The 20,586-nt window shown below is 50.8% G+C and overlaps 1 protein-coding gene across 3 annotated transcripts; it reads right to left on the reverse strand.

The window, feature by feature from the left end:
- Nucleotides 1–217: 217 nt before the first annotated feature.
- Nucleotides 218–18,857, reverse strand: LOC149358422 (uncharacterized). Of its 3 annotated transcripts, XR_016288672.1 has the most exons (5): nt 18,608–18,856; nt 17,721–18,058; nt 4,521–4,658; nt 3,394–3,490; nt 1,090–1,230 (listed from the first exon to the last, which is right to left on the reverse strand). XR_016288672.1 is itself a non-coding variant. In XM_089570487.1 (4 exons), exons 1-4 carry the CDS (start codon nt 18,608–18,610, stop codon nt 966–968), a joined length of 744 nt encoding a protein of 247 aa, XP_089426613.1. In that variant the 5' UTR covers nt 18,611–18,857; the 3' UTR covers nt 218–965. The 3 variants fall into 3 exon arrangements, 2 of the variants coding, with proteins under 2 accessions (XP_089426613.1, XP_089426612.1); XM_089570487.1 differs by lacking the exon at nt 3,394–3,490 and having other exon boundaries at nt 218–1,230; nt 18,608–18,857; XM_089570486.1 differs by lacking the exons at nt 3,394–3,490; nt 18,608–18,856 and having other exon boundaries at nt 218–1,230; nt 17,721–18,157.
- Between the last annotated feature and the right edge of the window lie 1,729 nt (nt 18,858–20,586).

Below are 20,586 nucleotides of genomic sequence, written 5' to 3' on the forward strand. Positions count from 1 at the left end.
AAGTACAAGGCCTATAACATTGTCCCAGTTGTGGGAAGTACTGGCAAAAGAATTCCAAGAACTGCAAAACACCACTGTTGCACAGGCCACAGACTAACATGAAGCAGTGCTTGATATTTTGAAGCTTCACTTTAAAAGGCTGTATGTTTATATAAGTGCTCAATGCTTCTTCGGTGGCGACACCGGTTTCATATGACAACATGCACCAGCAAGTCCATGGCTTTCACAATATTTGTTTATTTCGATAGTGATGCCAAGGTTTCATTCGCTGCGGTGGTTTTGTGACACACAATGATTGCTATGACACGTTCTTTGGCAAACGGGGCTCTTTTGGTACTGTTGTAACAAAATCCAGAATGGGAGCTGTTGCTATTTTCTTGTTTAAACGTTTACACCATTTTGGGGGTTCCCCAAAACTCATTGGTTTAAAAGCCAGAATGATGTGGAAAGTCTTGGCACTTAGTCTGAAAACTAGTGCAATGCTTCTGAGCTTTTCATATTAAAGGGAACTCGCTGGGTATCGCCATACTGATGTTGTGCACACTTAACGAAGCCACTAATACTGTTCATATTACAGCTGTTTATGCTAAATCAGGGGCCATGAATAAGGAAACAAAGAAAAATGCTCACTGTCTGAAAGGCCCATTATTATTGAATGCCTATGGCAAACTGCATCAAGGAGGGTAAGACAGTTGGGTGCCCGCTGTGGTTTCTTGGAATTTGATTGTTGCTGCTTTGACCTGCCATTTTCATTAAGTAAAGTAAGTTACCAAGGTTGTGGTCTGCCTAAGCAAGTAACACAATCAAGAGGATAGCCAAACATATCGTGTCTCTCCTTGGAGCAGTGGAATGGAGTGGAGTCTGCCATAGATACCACTTTAAGGCATATCTCTGGACTTGAGGTAATGGCGACACCCAGTGGGTTCCCCATGCAGGAAGAAAGACCAGCGTGCCGCTGTCGCCCTTCACTGGAAGCGGTAAGGTTCAGCCTCCGTCCTGGGCACTGGTGGCGGAGGGATTCGCTTGCCCTGGGGAGTCGCTGTTGGTGGAATCGTTGGAGTGGTGGCGGCTGGAGCAGCAGCAGCAGGTTTGTCCTTGGCTCCGCCGGATGAAGCCGGTGTTCCCACGTTCGGTGGCAGCAGGTCTTTTGGAAGCAGATCAGCCGGGAAGAAGTCGTGCGTGAAGACAGGCGGAAACAGAGACCCGCTGAAGAAGTCGGGCGTCGTGGCACTGCGATATGCAACATCTGCGTCACTACGGTTGATACTGCGCTTCAAAAAAGAGCATTCTCGCATGCTAAGATGGTTCGATCATTGATCTAACAGTGGTTTTCAGTTGTCCTATTCCTGCAAGCAGTATCTGGCCTGGTTCTGTATACCGGTCGGTCAAATACCCTCGCACCTACGGTACGATCCCTAAAGTGATGAAGGGGCTTCAAATGAATCAGAAGCGTAATTGATCTCTTATTTTGTAAGGGCTTCACGATGCTTTTCAAAATCTTTAAAGCCACATACCATCTGTGACACGAACAACTACAGGGACATGCTTTCAGGCTCGTGTTGCACAGCTGGTGCTGTGGATGGCGGGTTCAGGTTTATGGGTTACTCTTAGTTGGGGGAGAATGCATTTTTGAACTGTGGCAGGAAGAAGGGAAGAGTGCGCTCAATAACACATTTCATGGTTGGGAGGGAGATGCGCCCCTTCTCCCCTTAAATATCATTAGATCCGGCTATGCCTGACAGGTTCGGCGTTTGGTGGTTCAGCGCCAAGAGCGAGCGAAATTCTGATGATTTATTGTGATGATGCGTATCACATGGATCACCACGTGGTACTCGTCTACGTCTGATAAATGATTTATTATCGAATTTTCTCTCACTTGTTTCGGTATCTGTTTAAATAGCCGAGCACTGCAATATAATCGCTGCTTCTTCGCTCGTGTTACCATCCTTGAGGCAGGCTGACTTTAGGTTGGTAGGGAACTAAAACAACAAAGCAGCGATTGCTTGGTTTGGTTTGGTTTATGGGGTTTAACATCCCAAAGCGACTCGGGCTATGAGAGACGCCGTGGTGAAGGGCTCCGGAAATCTCGACCACCTGGGGTTCTTTAATGTGCACAACACATCGCATAATACACGGGCCTCTAGAATTTCGCCTCCATCGAACTCCGACCGGCGCGGCCGGGATCGAACCCGCGTCTTTCGGGTCAACAGCCGAGCACCATAGCCACTGAGCCACCGCGGCGGCCTAAAGCAGCGATTGCATCGCAGTTTTTCTCCACGCAACCTATACTGACTGTGAGACAGAAAAAAATCGACTATAAATTATTTAGGGATTGTAGCGAATACCATGTGGTGAATCATGCATAGTAATATCTTTTTGCATCATTGTAAAGAAAACATGCAGTCAAAATTTGGTGTCCCGCGTCACCAAGAAATTGGTGATGAGAAAAGGAAAGGTGCAGGAAATCTCGCTTTCGGTGGGCACCACAACTGCGCCGTGATAAAATAGATTAATTTATGCCATCTGCGGCTCTTTAATATGCACTCGGGTGTGACTTTCGAGCTTGTAAGAGATGGGAGAGTGTGATCTCCTCCTTGTATTCGTATTGACTGGAGAGAAGGGCGGCAAGCAGCGGGTTTTACCGCCTGCTTTTCCACTTGAACTGTGGTGGCGAAGATGCCCGTGCACTGACATCGCACATCCAAATGCGCTCGTCTGCTGTGCGATGTCGGTGCACGTTAAAGAACCCCAGGTAGTCGAAACTATTCCGAGCCCTCCACTGCGGCACCTCTTTCTCTTCTTTCGCTCCCACCTACCTCCCTTCCCTTACGGCTCTGTTCAGGTGTTCACTGAGATGTGAGAGTTTCTGCGTCATTTCCTTTTTCAGAAACCAATTTTCATTTCATTGTTCATTTCCCTCGCTCTTGTTGCCGAATGCGCCATATTTGGACGCAGAGCCTAGCTTCCACATCGATCGCCGAAGCAGGTGGTTAAGCGAATTAGAAAACCGCGCAGGTTTTCGTCGCACTCCTGGGCCCAAAGATGGCGGCAGCTATGTCATCAGTGCAAACTGGGACTCTGCGCCGCATGGTTTGTCCACTAGCAGTTCTGGTGACACGCACTGCCTATGTCCTAGGAACTGCTGTAAAGCACTCCTCCCATGCAAATGCTATGCGGTTCATTTCTTGTTTTTTTTTTTTAGATTTGGGTTGAAGATTTCTCGCGAAGTAGCTTAAAAATGTGAGGCTTAAGATATGCAGAAGTATTACGCAGAGGCTGATGAATGTTTTCAGTCGTGCTGCCTACAGCCGCAAGTTCCGGTGCATCGTACCACTATTTTCATATCGAACCACTACGCAGTTCTACCTGTAAGAAGTCATGCAACTTAGTTACATTTCGAGAGTGACCACGTCGTCGTGGTTGTGTCCATGCGGGAAGGTGGTCGGGAGGGGGTTGTCCGAGGTCTCAGTAGTGAAGGCGTGCAGGCAGGCTGCATGCATGAGCGAGTCAGTGACGGAAACAGCAAGAACAGGCGGGAGACAAAAAAAGACACGTGCAAAGTGGGGAAAAATCTCGGAAAGGGGAAAAAGGGCGGTCACATGCGCCACATATCGGTACAGACAGGAGGTCCTGTATGTTGTATATCTTGCGTGCAGTGTCTGCTTTTTGGGTGGTGAGCAAAGAGTTCAGGGAATGAAGGATGCAGGAAGGTCTAAAAATGGAGTTGTGAGTACACAAAGAAGAAAAAAACGAACAAACAAAGGAGGTGACGATACAGTTGCTTCTACAGTTCACCGCCTGTGTCTTGGCCACTCCCCCGTAGTGGGTATGTGCCATTCTACTCGAGGCCAACCAACCAACCAACCAGTTGCTTCTATAGTTTCATTGTCGGTTGGGGAGAATTCCGCAGGCTTATTTTGTTAGTTGATAGGCAATACTCTTGGTTCAATCATGGCGGCCATTTTGTCGACGCTGGAGACGGAAGACTCCATTCAATATATGTACTGGCGGCTCATTGTGTTGTTGGCCTTGATACAATCATGCCAGATAGGCTGCAAAATATTGCGCATTATACTTGAAATATGAGTCTGGTAATTAGCTTATTTGAAGCTAACTATAATGATTTTAATGGTTTTGTACTGACTGTTCCCGATAGAGTGCAAGGCGCATGATTGTAGAGTGTTATGATTGTCATGAACTGTGTTCGACACAAACAGGCAGCACAGAACGAGCGCATTATTCGCGTAGGTGGCAGTTCCACCTATGATTAGCATTAATGTTGAAGACTTTCTGTTGTGGAAACAAAAAAGTGTCTGCGGCATACAAACGCTGGTTCTACGTGGACACTGAAAGCTGTGAGCACTGATCGCTGGTAAGATCCGCAGCCAGGCATCGGTATACGGCGCTGGGGACGCCTGAATGCCGTCCAGCACAAGCCAAGCAGTCTTTCCAAACGGGCGTCGTAAGACGGTCGAGTTTACCGCTGCAGGGTAAGGGAACGAAAGGGTCAGCTTTCTCACGGGAAGCCGGACGAGATGCCCTTGCGACCCTCCACTCCTTTTCCGGTTCCGCTGGCCACAGACGGTGGCAGCAGGTCATGGGGGAGCAGATCCTGAGGGAACGACGGGAACAGCGAGCCCTTGGGGAAGCCCAGAGCCCTGCAGAAGTTGAAAGGGAAAGACATAAGGGTGTTGTAAGGCATCGTGGCAGGAAAAAAATAGACTAGACATCATCAAACTTCGCGATTATGCGTTCTGTGTGCATTGTTATTGTGGAAGACATGCTTGCATAGTCTAAAAGTGGAATTGGCCCACCTCCAAAAATGCGCTTGGCCCACCACCGAAAATTTGAAAACTGAGCTGACGCACGCTCAGAACCATGCTTTCGCACAATATTTCTTGCTTAGCAATGCTAAAACGCCAGCCATTTTTTAGCAGCTGCAAGTGGAAGTCGCTCACCACCAAACGACTTACTTCATAGACTCTTCGATGGCTCTCAATTCATTAAATGTGAATTAACGTGATATGCTTTGTATTTAATATAAGGCAGACGTTAATGGGTAATATCAAACATGGCTAGCTGAAAAAACGGCCTCCCGATCAATATAATTGCTGTATACTCAGAAAAACATAAGCGCAGCACTAATACCCCTTCGCATGTTTTACATATCATTATGGCAGAAGGAGGCTTGTATCAATTGGCTTGATTCAATAGCGCTGTACCACTATTCCTGAAGCGTCATGATCGATACACAACAGTTGCCTCCAAGGCCCGGGTAGTCGGGGGAGATCCGTTAATAGCCTGTAATGGCAAAATTCTTCGTTGATAATGGGCTGCTATGCCTGTGCCTCACGACTGTCACCTGTGGTATAATGCACCCCCCGCGCGTACACTGTGGCCTGCACTCCATGGTTAAGTTCGATTTGGTTACGAAGAAAAGAATGACGGTAGCAGTTTCATTCTACCCGCCGCGGTGGCTCAGTGGTAAGAAAGACGCTCGTCTACCGAGCCGGAGTACCCGGGTTCGAACCCGACCGCGGCGGCCGCGTTTCGATGGAGGCGAAATCAAGAGGCGCCCGTGTGCTGTGCGATGTCAGTGCACGTTAAATTTAGATCCCCAGGTGGTCGAAATTATTCCGGAGACCTCCACTACGGCACCTCTTTCTCTCTTTCTTCTTTCACTCCTACCTTCTTCCCTTCCCTTACGGCGCGGTTCAGGTGTCCGCCGATATGTGAGACAGATACTGAGCCATTTTCTTTCCTCAAAAACCATTTTACGAATGCCAGTGTTATGGACCTTAGGAACATAAACACTTGAGTGCAGTGGGTCGCGCGGGGACCCTGGGGCGTGCCCCGAATTCCTCGCACAATAAAGTTTTGAAGCGAAAAGCTTCACTAGGCTAGTCAACACCGAGGCTAGCGTGGGCCCCGTCGTCAGAAAAAGCCACAGGTGCGCATGCGCGAACTGCGTGACGTCACGGTGGACACCCGAACCACGCCGCAAGGGAAGGAAAATGAAATAAAAATTGCTTTTAAGGAAAGGAAATGCCTGTCTCTCATATCTTGGTGTACACCAGAGAGGAATGCACGCCACAGTACATGTCTCTAAAGCAACCTTCTAAGACAGCACCGTATTCACTACACGCGCGGCTCCTCCTCCGCCTTGCCGCAGCTTTTCGCTTCGAGATATCCAGGCTTAACCTCAGCTAAGCCACATCCAATTTTGTTCTCTCTCTCTCTCTTCGGTGATGATAAACTCCTCTCACACCTTACCTAGTGGAAATTAGTTTACACTTGATTCAAAATGCCGCATAGCAATTATACTCCGCGTGCTCCGCTACTGTACAAAGCATGCACTGTGATTGGGTCCATGCGTGGGCGGGCCCACTACTTAATATACACGTATCGTTGGCTCCAGCCACTATTCGGGGCTCTCGTGTCACAACCCCTAGGAAAAAAGTATAGAAAAGAATGAGAGTTAAAACCGTATCACTGATTTTACTCAAGTCAGTTTCGCAGTCTAGGGCTCACAACACGACGAAATATTTTCCTGTTTTGTCTGCGATGAACTTCATTACAATAAAATTTCGCAGGAATTAAGAGAACAGGGGGATTATTGCTGACCGAATGAACGAAACGAGTTTTCCATATCCCCAATTAACCACTGACATAGCAATGACCTAAGTTGGCACCGGCTTGCACCCGCCACCGTAGTCGCTTGAAGCGCAAGTGAGAGAGAATACTAATACAGAGCAGTAGATGACGCTACAGTTGATATCGGTAAAAAAGCATACGTGATATCGGCGGGTGCGTGTACGGTCCCATCTGTGTCATATTGTGCATACTTTCAGGTGAATTTACGACCACAAACACCTCTTAGCGTCGTACTTCTTAATCAGAAATCCAAAACACACGCTTCGCTTGCGCACCCTCAGATTTGGATGGCTTTAAATTCCTGAGGAGTAGACACTCAGGAGAGAATAGAGTAGGCACTTGCTGTCTATTTCTCATGCATCGCTTGGTGGTGGTGGTGGTGAAAAACTTTATTATGCAAAGAGAGTTTGAGGGTCAAAAAATACATGGTCTGTATCCTTAGTCCGGGACACCGCACGACGAGGCCCCGTCTCGCGCCCGCTTTACTAGAGCCCTTTGAGACTCCAGTGTGGAGCAGTTGAGGAGGGCAGTCTCCCATGCCTCTCGGGTGGGGGAAGGGGGAAGGTGAAGATTCTGAGTACATGCCCACACCATGTGAAAGATATCGCAGATCTCTCCACAGTGCGGGCAGCGCCCATCTGTGTTCGGATCGAAGTGTTTTGCTACGGCAGGACAGAGAAGAGTTCCTCTCTGCAGGCGCCGCAGAGTTCGCTCCTCCGCCTTACTCAGCCCCTTGGCAGGTACTGGGTAGAGACGGTGGCTGTCGCAATAATGAATTAGGATTTCGCGGAACCGCAGAAGCGGTTTATGAGCTTCTGAGCCAGGAGAGCTAGGATGAGGAGCCCGGTGTGTGAGCGCTCGGGCGGCCGCATCAGCGGCCTCATTGCCTCGTAGACCCTGGTGGCCAGGAGCCCAGATCACTTTTGTGCGAGTTGGATCGGCGGGAGCGCGTCTTAGAATTTGGGAGGCAAGAGGTGATATCTCGCCTGCAAGATAATGTTCACAGGCCAGGCGAGAGTCTGTGATAACTGTTCTCGATTTTGGATCGGCGGCAGCGAGAGCTACTGCGACTTCCTCCAGTGAAAAACAATCAAATGTTTGTACACTGCTGACTGGAGGCATGGGCGCTTGGTTCTTTTTGGAATTAAGTAATTTCAATAGCCGACACTATGGGGAGGTGGCTGACATCTACCACATGGTGTGGGCATGCTAACGGAATCCGGCTCTTACCCCCTACCCCAGGCGTACTAAAGAGGACTGGTCCGGGAGGCGACTTTGCTCGGCTGTTTCGGCCTACAAGCTCAATAGGCCTTGGTCGCGAGGGCTCGAATATACGGCTCTGGTATCGTCCAACGGCGTCGAGGTCTAAGGGTGCCACTTAGTCTGTGAGCCTCTAGTGAGGCTCTCCTCTTCCATACTACGCAGTACAAGTTTTAAAGCGAAAGCTTTTATACACGGCTTCGGAGCTGCGCCGAAACCGAGGAAGAGCGGAAGCTTCGAAGGCAAAGGAAAGGCGTATAACTGGTCCCCTGGGACAGTGGACACCTCAACCATCCTTTAAGCTACGTGGCGGTGGTGACAGATGTGTGCTGTATGGGTTGGCATTGACAACGTTGTGGCAGAAACGCGGCACTGAAGCTTTAGGCCGTCGGTGTTCATTGTGTTCCTGGCGTTGGCGTTGACAGCGTTTTAGACTCCGATTTTTTTTAAGGAAAGGAAGTGCGCATACCTGGCTCCCTGCGTCAGTGGAAGCCTGAATCACGCTTTGTGGTACGAGGGGCTGTGTGAGAGAGATGTGGGCTTCGTGCGTTAGCGCTCACAAATTTGTGGCAGAGACGCGGCACCACTTCAATAGGACGCAGCGTTCATTGGGTGAGCAAACTCTCGCGATCAACCATTAACTGCCACCTGCCAGGGTGGCACTCAATGTTACAGACGCCATGCCGGGTATAGTTGCCCGATACGCCATAGCTTTCGCTTACATAGCAGTTAAACCGTAGAAAATTTTTTTGTGTTTAATATGAGACACGATTTAATCAGTGAAGCACAGCATGTCTGGTTGAATGAACGGTGGCCTTTGCGGCGGTAATGCAAATATTTGAAAAATTCCTAAATGCACCCCTAGTGCGTCTTCGTGCGTTTCAAACGGCACTATAGCTCAAGGATGGTACCCAAGAAGTGCTTGGTTCAACAGCACTGTACCGTGTCCGAAGAAACACCGGACGATTGGTGTAATGACAGACCGCGCCGAGAGTCCACTTCTAGTCAAAAATCGCCCGTACGACTTGTGCGCTCTTTTACAGCGTGAAAAAAGTTGCCTGTGATTTGACCAATCAATGACCATCCAGAACTGTGGAAGCAAAGGCGCGGCAATGCAGCGGCGGCGGCACCTCTGAGTCACCGTGTAGCGGAGGAGTCGGCGGCGGCCGCAGCTCTGCGCCGTGTGACGTCACTCCTCCTGGAGGATGCACTCTATGATGCACTGCTGGCGCAGCGGCGACGGCACCTCAGTTTCAAAGCCTACAGCACAACACACGCGGAGGAGATTGCTATTGCTCTGGCTCTCACTAATCCCAAGTCGAAACACATCATCACCGACTCGCGAGGGGCCTGTCGGAACTACGAGCTGGGATGGACTCCCCCGCTTGCCTGGCGCATACTGCAATATAGCTGCCCATGCGAAGATCCAACTCCACGCTACCTGATTTGGGCCCCCGGTCTCCAGGGACTCCAGGGAAACGAACAGGCCGATCAGGACGCCCGCGCACTCTCTCCTCGGGCTATCTCCCTGTCCTTGGAAGGCTACTCCCAATCAGACAATCTGGCCCTTACATTCAAACACATCACCGGTTACTACAACGAGGAGCACCGGCGCTACCCAGCACCTTGTAAGGGTCTGGATCGCGCTGACGAGCGCCTCCTAATCAAAATTATCACTGACACTGTACTGTGCCCGGCGGTGCTTAAACATTTCAATACATCCTTTGATGGCGCGTGCCAGTTCTGTGGGGAGGTGGCTGACACCTTCCACATGGTTTGGGCGTGTCAATCAAACCCATCTATCCCCCCCAACCCCACCAGAGAGGACTGGGAGGTGGCCCTGCTCGGCTGTCAAGACCTAAAGACCCAAGAGGCCTTGGTTCGACGGACGCGGGCGGCGTTGCTTGCCAATGGGGCCCCGGAATAGGGGCTCCACCTAGTATTGTGAGGGGTAAGGGCCAATAAGGTCCTACCCCAATCACCTTTCTGTAAAAATTTAATAGACGATAAAGGTTTTTCACCACCACCACCACCACCACCACCACCTCTGAGTCACCCGCGCAGCGGAGGAGTCCGCGGGGGCTTCGCGCTGCTCTGACGTCACTCCTCGCGCATGCGCAGTTGGGGCTCTCCGGGGCTCCGCGAAATCGCTCACACCTAGCGTAGCGTTGCTTCCGCAACACAACTGTGTGCGCGCGCACACTGTGTGACCAAGTTTCGTCTTACTCGTTTCGTTTGCCTGCACTCTAAGATTAGGTAACATTAGGTTATGAAACGAAAGGCACATGGTACCTGCCTCACTCAGCGTCGTAACCTGAACAGCGGCGTGGGTGGTGGTGGTGGTGAAAACATTTATTACGAATGAGCAGGAGGTATGTTTGGATCAGCCCGTAAGAGACCGATCCTTACAAACACTAGGTGGAGGTCCCTAGTATGGGACCCCAGTGGCGGTTGCCGCCGCCCGGGCGCGCCCGACTAAGGCTTGTTGGGCCTGTAAGTCGTGGCAGCCGAGCAGGGTCGCCTCCCAGTCCTCCCGGGTTGGGTTGGGGATGGGGGGAATAGCGGGGTTGGAGGGGCAGGCCCACACCATGTGATAAGTGTCAGAAGACACTGCACTACATTGTGGGCAGCTGCCGCTAAAGGAGGGGTCAAAATGTTTTAGCGCTACCGGGCACAGCAATGTATTGGTGGCGCCGTGGGGGAAGGGATGAAGGAAGGGGGGCTAGAAACAACTGCAGCTACAGGCGTCGTGCAGCTACTAGGAGATAACCGCATAATGACAGGAATACCGGCAAGAAAGCAAAGAAGCGCCTCGCCTCGTTGTTATTACGTGTTCTTGTGGCCGCACGGAGCCGGCGCTACTTAATTTTAGGTCAAGTTGCCAACCCCGTGCATGCCATGCGTGGTTGGGTGTATAATTAGCACCATCTGCCGTATTTTCTAGGTGATGATGATGCAATCCATTCATGCCTAGGACTACGATGTCGCAACACTGAGGAAATACTAAGCACTAAGCCTGCACGGCTTCGCTGCTTCTATCCTTTTTGAGCCCCTTTTTACAGCAAAGAGTATATCCCTGTCTGGCTTTTACTTGCACTTCATTTTAAAAGCAGCTAGCGAATACACTAAATGGCTCTCAATTTCTCCCATTAGTTCACAGCAAAACCAGGACCGTTGACGTGGCACTTTTGACATACAAGCACCAGCGCCGTTTGCCCGCCCCCATCCTTGACTGCGTTAAGCGTGGCACTTTCGGTGAAGTATGATCTTGCTGTTCGAGGCGTCCGCGACCTAGTCAACGCCACCGACTACCCGGGGAGAGGGCTCCTCGCCTACCTCCTCGGGACTTCGCGGCGCCTCTTTTTTGGTACTTGCACAGGTCCTTCAGCCGAACAGCAGCCGGGGTTCTTCCGGTACGTCTGCCGGACGGCCGAGTCCCTCACCGCCACCCTGCCCGAGGTCGACGTCTCTGAGACGCAGGCCTCCCGCGTTTGCGAGCTCCTAGCAATTCAGGAGGCTACACCCGACCAGCTACAGCGGAGCAGGCGGGTACGGTGGCGGGACTTGACGTCACACACGTTACCACCAGACGTCCGCGACTTCGGCTGGCTGCGAGGCTGGAGTGTCCTTCCGACGGGGGTCCGCATCGCCGCGTGGGGTATCGCCCCTTCTTCGCGGTGTCCCCAGTGCGGTGCGACAGAGATCCTCAAGCACGCCATGTTCGAGTGCGTCGTACGACGCACTCGAACAAAAGTCTCCAAAAAGTGCGCGCCACGTGGCGCGCACTTTTTGGAGACTTTTGTCCCGCATGTTTTCAGTGTCCTTGGACGCGCGCACCAGACCGCGCGGCTTTTTTGTGCGCCTATTACTGTGTGTGGGCGCGTTTGTGTTGTGGCGCCAGCGTGGCGTCGCGTCTCTACAGGGCCGACCGCAGCGGGCCATGTTCCCTCTGCTCCAGCGGGTTCGGGCGCGCCTCTTTCAACAGGCGTGCCTTGACAGAGTCATGCTCCCCGAAGAGGAGTTTCTCCGGCGGTGGAGCACCCGCTTCATCGCCGTCGACAGGGGTCGCGTGACGGTGCGGCTCCTGCCTTATTAAATGTGTATATTGTGCGCAGTGGTAGTTCTAGTGCGTGCTTCCCCCGCGCGTGTCGGACACTTCTGGACACTGTGGACACTTGTGGTGTGTTTGTATATAGCGAATGTTCTCGCTTTTTGTTGTTGCGAATTTTGTTATTGGGGCGACGTAAGTCGCCGTGTTGCATATCTGTCTTTATTTGAGGGACCGAGGTCCCTTGTACGCATCCTTGGCTCCAATAAAATTATCTTTGTGTGATCCAGGGGTTTCCCCGGGTTTAAATTAGAGGGTGTGCCTAAATTTCTTGTCAGGGGGGATGGTGTGTTGCTGAGGGTTGAGGAGAAGCGGTAGCCATTTTTGGTAGCCACCAGGGTAAAAACAAAAAAAAAAAAAATCGTTGCGAATTAAGGGGGTGCCTGCAGAAAAACAGGGGGGTGTACAGGGAAATCACTGCCGAACCCGTCAAGGTTTTCGGCAGAAGCTCAGGTGAATGTACTCAAAGGCTATCGTTAATATGCGTGCAGGTGTTTACGAAAGTACAGGGGAGGACCACCCCTGCCGTTGCTCAAATCGGTGAAACACATAAGCAACTTCTGTAGGCATGTTGCCGTACCTTCTGGCTACTTCCCAACAAAAATTACTTATTTTATTTTTATTTATTTAGCAGCATACTGCAGTCTTAGATGAAGACTGTGCAGATGGGTAAAATCAACGTAAAAAACGTGCTAGCATCTCGAATAATACTATACATACAGTACAAGGTACAATAACTATTGAGTTGGCTCTTAGAAACACAACACGCTCACTCTGTTTGCGCGTTCACAGATTTGGGTAGCTTCTTCTATCTCAAGTTCCTGAGAGAAGTAGACTCTTGTGGCATATGGCTCATGCGCCGGTTAGTTTGAACTCTATGCGAGTAATGCAAGCCGTTCAAGTATTCCTGCACAGCTGATGGGAGCCATGATGTAATTGATTTCTTTGTAATGAAAGAAGTCCGATATCACACACCGTTCTGGCTTTCGTTCAACCATAGTCCTTCATTGAAGGACTATGGTTCAGCTAATGCAGCTTTTCTCTCTGTCTCTCTCGACTGAATAAATTTCCCTTCACCTCCAGCCCCCTGACCGGGCCTGACTTAGTTTGCGGCACCAGGAAGTAACTGCTGACGTGCCTCTCGGTTATCGTAGTTTTTCTTCCGTACTTTTTTTTTTATTTGTGTGCCGTGCCCAAGGTGATGCAATCGGTCTTCACCGCAACAGAGCTCTTCTAAGAAACTCTGCGTGTGGAGAATGTTCAGTATTTATGGTTCTGTAAATGGGGTAACTCAAAGATTGCTGAATGTTGTTTGTACGAATAGGAAAGTGCAGGATATCTACCGGATGCTTCACCTGAGTTGGTAAGCAATTTTTAAAAATAGTTCTTTTTTTTTTGTCAGAAGAGCCCTTTTTCGGCGTAGCATTGTCAGCGGTAGAGCGCATTATGGTACAGGTAAAACGTGCTAAATAGTAGGCTGTGCTAAATAGTAGGCTGGTTAACTAATACTGAACTATTGCTGTTATTCTCCTGATTTATGAGAGGTCTAACCCACATTAAGCAATATCTATATCAGTTTTTAAAATTTCGAAAACGCAGTTACCCTTGGCGCTGTAGGCCAACAAATTTTGGCTGTTTCGGAGAGTTACGTATGCTGGAGGGGTTACTTTGCTTGCAAGGTTTTCGAAGGCTCATGTATTATGGCGCGATGTGGGCAAATTTTTTTTTTTTTGAGTGGGAGTTGGCGTGGAGGGGGGAGGGGGGGGTGCGCGGTTGCTGCTACAACACGTTAAGGCGACGTCGCGTTCTAGCCGGAAAAGTCGCTCTTAACATTGTCTGTGTTGAAAAAAAAAAAAAAACTCGTTGAAAAGGAATGCTACCACCGGATCCCAACTGACCTTTCACATGAAAAGGAAAAGTGGAAAGTTTGCGTGCAACGTACATGAGCACATTTAAGTCTAGTAAGCTGCTCAAAACAGCGCGGATGAAGACGTACTTATGGCGATGACGGAACAGCATAGTCCGCGGTCTTTCACAGCTGTGTCTTCGACCGAGCTCTTTCGCTCTGCTTTTTAAATCTCAGTATGCACAAACTAACCCAGACAAGGCTTTTGTCAGAGCGTAGCCTCTCACGTGTGTTAGCATATAAGTGAGCTGATGCGGTAACACGCGTCACTGTTCGAGGCTCATGCTTCTGACCAGCATCGGAGGCGATGGCCGTGCTAGAAATGCATCATGGATGCAGTCTTCGTCGAACGTGTCCGAGCTACGGGGTTCGCCGTCGAACAGTGTAGCAGTGCACTTGTACACTTACGGCATCCCTGTAGTTCCATATCTCTGGAGAGTGAGCAGATCTCTCGTCCTTACCTATGCGGAACTGTGCAGCGTCAGGGGTGCTTTACATGTCCCACTGCACGACTCGACAGCGAACCCTGTAGGTTGGACACTTTCGACAAAGTCGGTCGGTATTTCCTCCAGCAATGGCTCATAGGGTGGAACTGCAGATATACTGTCTGTCCCGGCAGATCAGGCCACGTGTATGAAATGCATGCAGCTCACTGGATGACATACACTAACCCATCGATACGCCTCCAGTGCACTGTCGCCGCGAAGACTATCGCCGAAAGCGTTAGCGATGCGTCAGCGTACACAGGTATCGCTTGTGGGGCCTTGACCAGTGTTCGCCGAGAAAGACGTGCTTGTTCAATGCGCGTCGCCGCAGGAGCGTCCGCGGCTTCGTTTCGCGAATGACCTCGAAGGGCCGTTTTTGTTTTTTGTTTCTTTCTAAGGTCCGAGCGGGGTGACCGAAGCAGCTCGCGCACAGTGTAATGCGCCCGAAAGGTGCCATTTACTCAGCGTTCCACTTTCCGTAGTGTCGCCTTCTAGTCTGCTGACGTACCAAGGCCCACTTATTTTTATGTGTATGCGCATTTGTTATACGCACAGCCGTCTACTGCCACTGTTGTTGTTTATGAGGTCGCGTTCAAGGAAAATTAAATTTCCATCAAAGTCAACCGATAGGAATCTGTCCGCGCGGGTATTTTCCCGCAGTGCTTTTTTATTTTTTGGCGATCACTTTCTGGCGATCATGACTGCCGACTGCAGTCTTTTTGCATTACAGCCTTGTGCTGATTATATATTCTCTTAATGGCGTGGCTCTCATGCGTCCTTCCCAGAGAAGTTCAGCATAACGATAGATGAAAGTAAAAAGATACAGAAAAACATTTTTAAATGTGTCTGTGAACCGCCTATAACTGCGTACGCATTAAGTGTGCGCATAAACGGTTGTGCTCTTCATCTGGAAATTTTACGCCTTTTTCGATGTATATGTGTGTTCGAATGTTCGTGCAAGGTCGTACAACCACATGTGATCGCAGCCATATGGTGCCTGCTTGAACGCAACTGAGTTAGTGTGTGGTCTGAAAAAACGTTGGCATTCCGCTTTTCATAGTCATCCTCATCGTCTCGTATTCACGGGACGCAAGAACGCACACTGTGCGACTGCAATTTTGTGTTGCGAAACCAAGCAGTCCTCAGCCACATCTCTTCCTCAAAAGAAAGCAATTGAAGAGCGTGGTGGTGCAGTACTTACTGCAGCACAAGCCGTAGGAAAACCACGCATAGAAGAATGACGTTACCAAGATCACAAAATTCTATCTCTCATCCAGCATACTTGATTCGTGCTACAAAAGACTTGCCTTCTGTAGCGCCTTTGTTGCAGCTAGGTTTCACTTGGAACAACAAAAAAAATCCTTTGCCTTAACATTCGTTATTTATATGTTTCTTTGCTTCCCGCATATGACGTGTTCCACCTGTTCTCGATACACCAATCCTGTTTTCCGCTTACTCCCACACTTCGACCAGAATTGTGTAATTCCTCATGTCACTGCAAATGGGATAACTGGCGTCCCTTCCTGGAGACAGATGACAGTCTGAGCTTGTTTCCTCCTTTGAAACAACCCTCTATTTCGCTCACGTCCGACGGCTGTCTGCACACTCACTGTACAATCATGAGACACGTACCACGTGTTTGCACAGCGCCTCATCGAGGTTTCGCCATTGCGCCATCGTCACGGCTCCGTCGCGCGGCACTAAACGCGTAGTATGTTATACGCGCAGCCGCGAAGGCTCATCAGCGGGGCGGCACGCAAAATGTACGTGATGATCCGTCCCTCAAAACGTGTGCCGCAGGGAGACAGAAAAGACTCGAAAACGTTTTGGCGCGCAGCCCAAATCGCTTCGGCTGAGAAAAACAACCCAGTAGCGACGGCAGTTTATTACGTTTGCGTCACGGGCGTTTGTCCGTGAACGGCGTCACTCCGACGCCCTCAGTTGCGGCACGACGGCGCTCTCCGAAACCACGTACACGGGCCGTCCCTTGAGTCGTCACCACGGATGGATGAATGGAGAGGGTTCGCTCCCTTCTCCGCGCGCGCAGTCGTTGTGTCATCGGTGGTCCACTTCGTCGCGACGTGCCGTAGTGCGGCCGGGTTTGACTGCCACTGACGGCACCATGCGCGCTCCCGGACGCGAATGCCTACGGCTTTTTGGTTGTCTCTGCTCGTTTGTACTTTCCACTCATGATGGCCGATCCTCGAATGTTGATGAACTGCTGCTGCCGGATGTTGTGCCGATTTGTCAGCGATGCCTGCGACGTGGATACATGAATTTGGACAAAGTATGGTGCTCTGTGTTCAGCGATGTACCAGTGGCTAACATTGGTACCTGGTATATCGCAGCGATTGTGCTAGTGCGATATCGCTGGAGGCCCTGTATGAATTCTTGCACGGTGATGCAATCCTTAACAAAGTACTTGTTTCTTAGACGCCCAATGACGTCTAAGAAACGTCGCGCTGGAGTTAATCTTCACCTTTTCTATAAACATTTGTGTTCGGCCACTCTAAGCACTATAGAACATAGATGACGGGCAGATACTCGGCACTGAGTGTGCTGGTCATGCCCGGTAAGTAATGATCAGCGAAAAAAACCAGACTTCTGTGCCTGGTTCCCGGTTCGGTGGGACTGACAGGCGTCAAGACCACTGGGCTGTTCTCACGATACCTAGCGACTTATTCGTGAGGTTTTTCTGGGTCAAAACTTTGTAAAGGGACACAGACAAGAATCTTGCGCCTGGCACGTCTTGTTGCGAACAGAAGGTGAAAATGTACAAGGAAGACTGCTATAGCGCGGGCGCATTTGGTCTTCTGAAGTCGCTTCGAGCGTTTCTCGACGTGGCATCGTGGATTCGTCCTCACCATCTCTCGAGGTGGCATGAATGACAACGCAGATACAAGCTCTGTTTGCTTGTATCGGCAGAGTGCCTGTGGCAAGGCTATTTCATATTGACTGGCAGCTTAATAAAAATGAAAACGATGAAGTGTATACATATGGGATACACGCCTTCGATCAATTCGGTCCACGAGAAGTCACCTTTGCTCTTCCACCCCACCTCTTCGCGATTGCACGATTAAACGGCGATGTGAACAGCGTGAATCCTTTGTGCTATTTCGCGACATCTGTTCGTCCATGTTGTACTTAATACAATATAAGAATCTTGCTTCAAAATCAGTTCAGCGGTTATTAGACGACTGGAGCTGAGCGCTAAAGCTTACCAGGCTACTGCGACTGTATCACCTGCTGTCTATGTGAACAGTAAAGGAGCTCTTGGCACTCTGGAGCTCTGATGTCAATTACTTACCTGAAGAAGTCGAGATGTGGGTCACCCAGGCCGGGGAATCCAGGGAAGCCGATCTTAGATGGGTCCGGCAGCAGGCTCCTTCCTTCCAGGTCGCCTTCAGGGTCGTCGCGGATGAACTTACGCCTGCCGTCCTTGCCCACATGGTAGTGTGTGAAGCGGCTCTTGCCACTCGAGTCCTTGTAGCCCGAGCGGCCCATCACGATACCGTCGGGGCCATAGCTCTCATGATGGTAGCTGCTGACCGAGTACGAATTTCCCTGGCCGGTCACCCGCGGACTCCATGAGCACAGCAGGACCAACGCCACAACGAACAACGTCGCAAGCCGTGTACTGGTCAACTGCAGCAGGGCAATGGTGGGGAGCACCGTGTGCCTAAATCTTAATGCACTTTGTTGCCTGGTTAGTGCGCGCTGAGGACCCATCACTGCAGTGAAAGCGACTGCCTGAAAGCCAGTGAGAAAGCTCTCACTGCAGTTGACGGCGCTGGGCGAATCCGTGATGATGCCATTGCAGGAATGTGTTAGTCGCAGCTAGAAACACGACTCGTAAAGAGGCTTGCTCAATGCGCCGAGCATGAGCTAGGCAGATTAACTATTCGGCACGGCTGCTTGCTTTGCATTGCTTTAGCTCTGTACGCGACGAATAGGTCATATGGAAATCAAAGTTACACGGCGTCGTGTAGACGGCACAGAACGATCAAGAGTGAGGTCGTAGCGTTAAAAGAAGCACTGGCATCTTCGCGAGCTTTTGTTACGGCTGCTCGTAGACCTGCCCTCATCATGATCTGATCTCCACCCGAAAATCTCTGTCGTCCCACCATTGTTTTGGTCACCCCAAGCTACTGCGCTCGCGTGCTGCTTTGCAAAGCCCAATCGATCGACACTGACCATTGTGAAGAAGACGTCTTCCGCGTAGGTCCCGCGCCGCGTCTGCAGGCAAAGATCTGAGGGAGAGTAATCCGGCGCAATCGATTAACCTCTGCAGTGGAGAGTATATATAGGAGACCTGGATGGGGCCCTCGTCTCGCGCCTTCTAGGAAGCCACCCGGCCGATGCAGGAAGCTAAAATCCCATGCGACTGGGCGTCCTTGGGTGAAGCGTGGCCGCCAACCGAGGCGGCATCTTGCGCTGGCGCTGCTGTCGCATTCGTCTCCACGCTGCCGATGAGCGGCTTTCTTTCCCTGGGGGAGGGGCCGCTTGACCAGAGCCGGCGGCGGTCGCACTTGCGGCGCGCGAACCATCGCGTCGCACCGCGGGGTGCTGTACCGGCTGCAGCTGCCCTGCCACTCCACCCCCCCCCCCCTCCCTTTCTTTATCTTTTTTCGTTCCTCTCTGTCTATCTTTATGCCGCATTTCTACTTTCTAGAGCACTCCTGCTAGGACTACGCGATGAGACTGCTAATCTCATTCGGTCGACGCAAGAGGCGCAGTTTTTCTTTCTGACACCAGAACGGACGAAGCGTGTCCAAAGGCGTCCGGATTGTGCCTGCGCGAGCTCACGGTGCGGCCAGGAGATCTGCATTTTGGTCGCCCTGCAAATGGTGCTGTTACGAAACGGAGTTGGATTAAGGCACGCTTCGCGCTGTTCGTCAGGCTGGATTAAATTGAACAGAAGAAAGACAATCACGTGGAAATTCCGCGTGGTCCATTCCATGCTTGCTCGCTTGTCTTCGCTCAGTACCTGTCCTTCTGGACACGAGCCAAGCACACGGGCGTTGCGGAATCTCCTCTCCTCCTTCGTTCCGGCCACTGCATATAGGTACTACCAATTCGGGCAGGCGATTGCGGTGCTACGCGTGTAAAGAATTCCGTGTCGCTGCCGCGCCGAGAATCGTATTAGTGTCGCTTTATTGCCTTCGGTGACCCCGTCGGTTCAAGAGGGCAGGGATGATAAATACTTGCGCCGTAACGGCGCAAATCCCACCCTTTCTTTAGGTGTCTGCGTGAGCGAGCGAGTGGACTGGGATGCCCGCGCAGCGTGGTACGAAGGTCGTCCGGCCAAGTCTTACACTGTGTACAACTTCGGCGTCGAAAAGAAATCGAAAGGGAACGATCAGTTACGAGGAGGATGCGAGCTGTCACGCTTTCAGCGTCGCCAGTGCAACGCAGTGCGCGTCGTGTCGGTGCCGTCGCGGGTTTCTTTGGTCTAGGACTACCGTTACAGGTCGTTCAAGGGTCAGTGGTTCGTCTGCAGGTATCATTGTCATGCGGCGTGGCTTTCAGCAGCGTCGCTGAACATCGTACGTGACTGAACTGCACTTCATAAAAAACGGTTACCGGAAGGGGGACGGGGCGTTGCTAACAGGATCATCTTCGTCTGCACAGAACAGGAGCAGACAGCGGGAAAAATGTCTAGACAGACGCAGAAGGACGCTGTTTCCGGTATCGCAGTAGTGTGTAACGGCTGAGTGCTGCACATGTTGAGCCTGATAGAAGGTGCGGCACAGTACGTTATGAAGGCTTGGCAACAGCTCGACACAAGGGACTTTCCATCCTAAATTATTTTTAGCGCTTTTTCTTTGCTTCACCTTCCTAATTTTTCCAACTGATGTGCAGGCTTAAACTATTTTTCGTTAAATTAGGGTATAGAATGCGCTTTAGCAAATGTATCGCATGCTGCTCTTTGGAGCTGCATACGCTGCTCTCAAGAATGCCAGTGTGGAGCAGCAGCGCGGTGCACAACGACCACGCGTGTTATTTCGCCTGAAGCGCAGAAGTAGTTGAAGGCACTGTAGCATCTAATTCTGTAGGATCTGTAGGATCTAATTCCTGGCGAGTCCCAAAATGAAATGTGCTTTTCTTTGTTACTGTCTCCCGCGTCAAGAGCGGTGAAGAACAGATCCTCCCGCAGCCGTCAGAAGTCCTTG

This window comes from Amblyomma mixtum, chromosome 2, assembly GCF_055824585.1.
Source record: "Amblyomma mixtum isolate Tamu chromosome 2, ASM5582458v1, whole genome shotgun sequence".
NCBI classification, from domain to species: domain Eukaryota; kingdom Metazoa; phylum Arthropoda; class Arachnida; order Ixodida; family Ixodidae; genus Amblyomma; species Amblyomma mixtum.

What these genes read in the sequence shown, in the direction of transcription:
- LOC149358422 (XM_089570486.1), bottom strand. Translation starts at nt 18,142, where the DNA reads ATGGGTCCTCAGCGCGCACTAACCAGGCAACAAAGTGCATTAAGATTT. An exon ending in CCACATCTCGACTTCTTCAG is followed by an intron (nt 4,659 to 17,720) that starts GTAAGTAATTGA and finishes CAACTTCTGCAG; the next exon opens with GGCTCTGGGCTTCCCCAAGG. An exon ending in GGCATCTCGTCCGGCTTCCC is followed by an intron (nt 1,231 to 4,520) that starts GTGAGAAAGCTG and finishes TGCATATCGCAG; the next exon opens with TGCCACGACGCCCGACTTCT.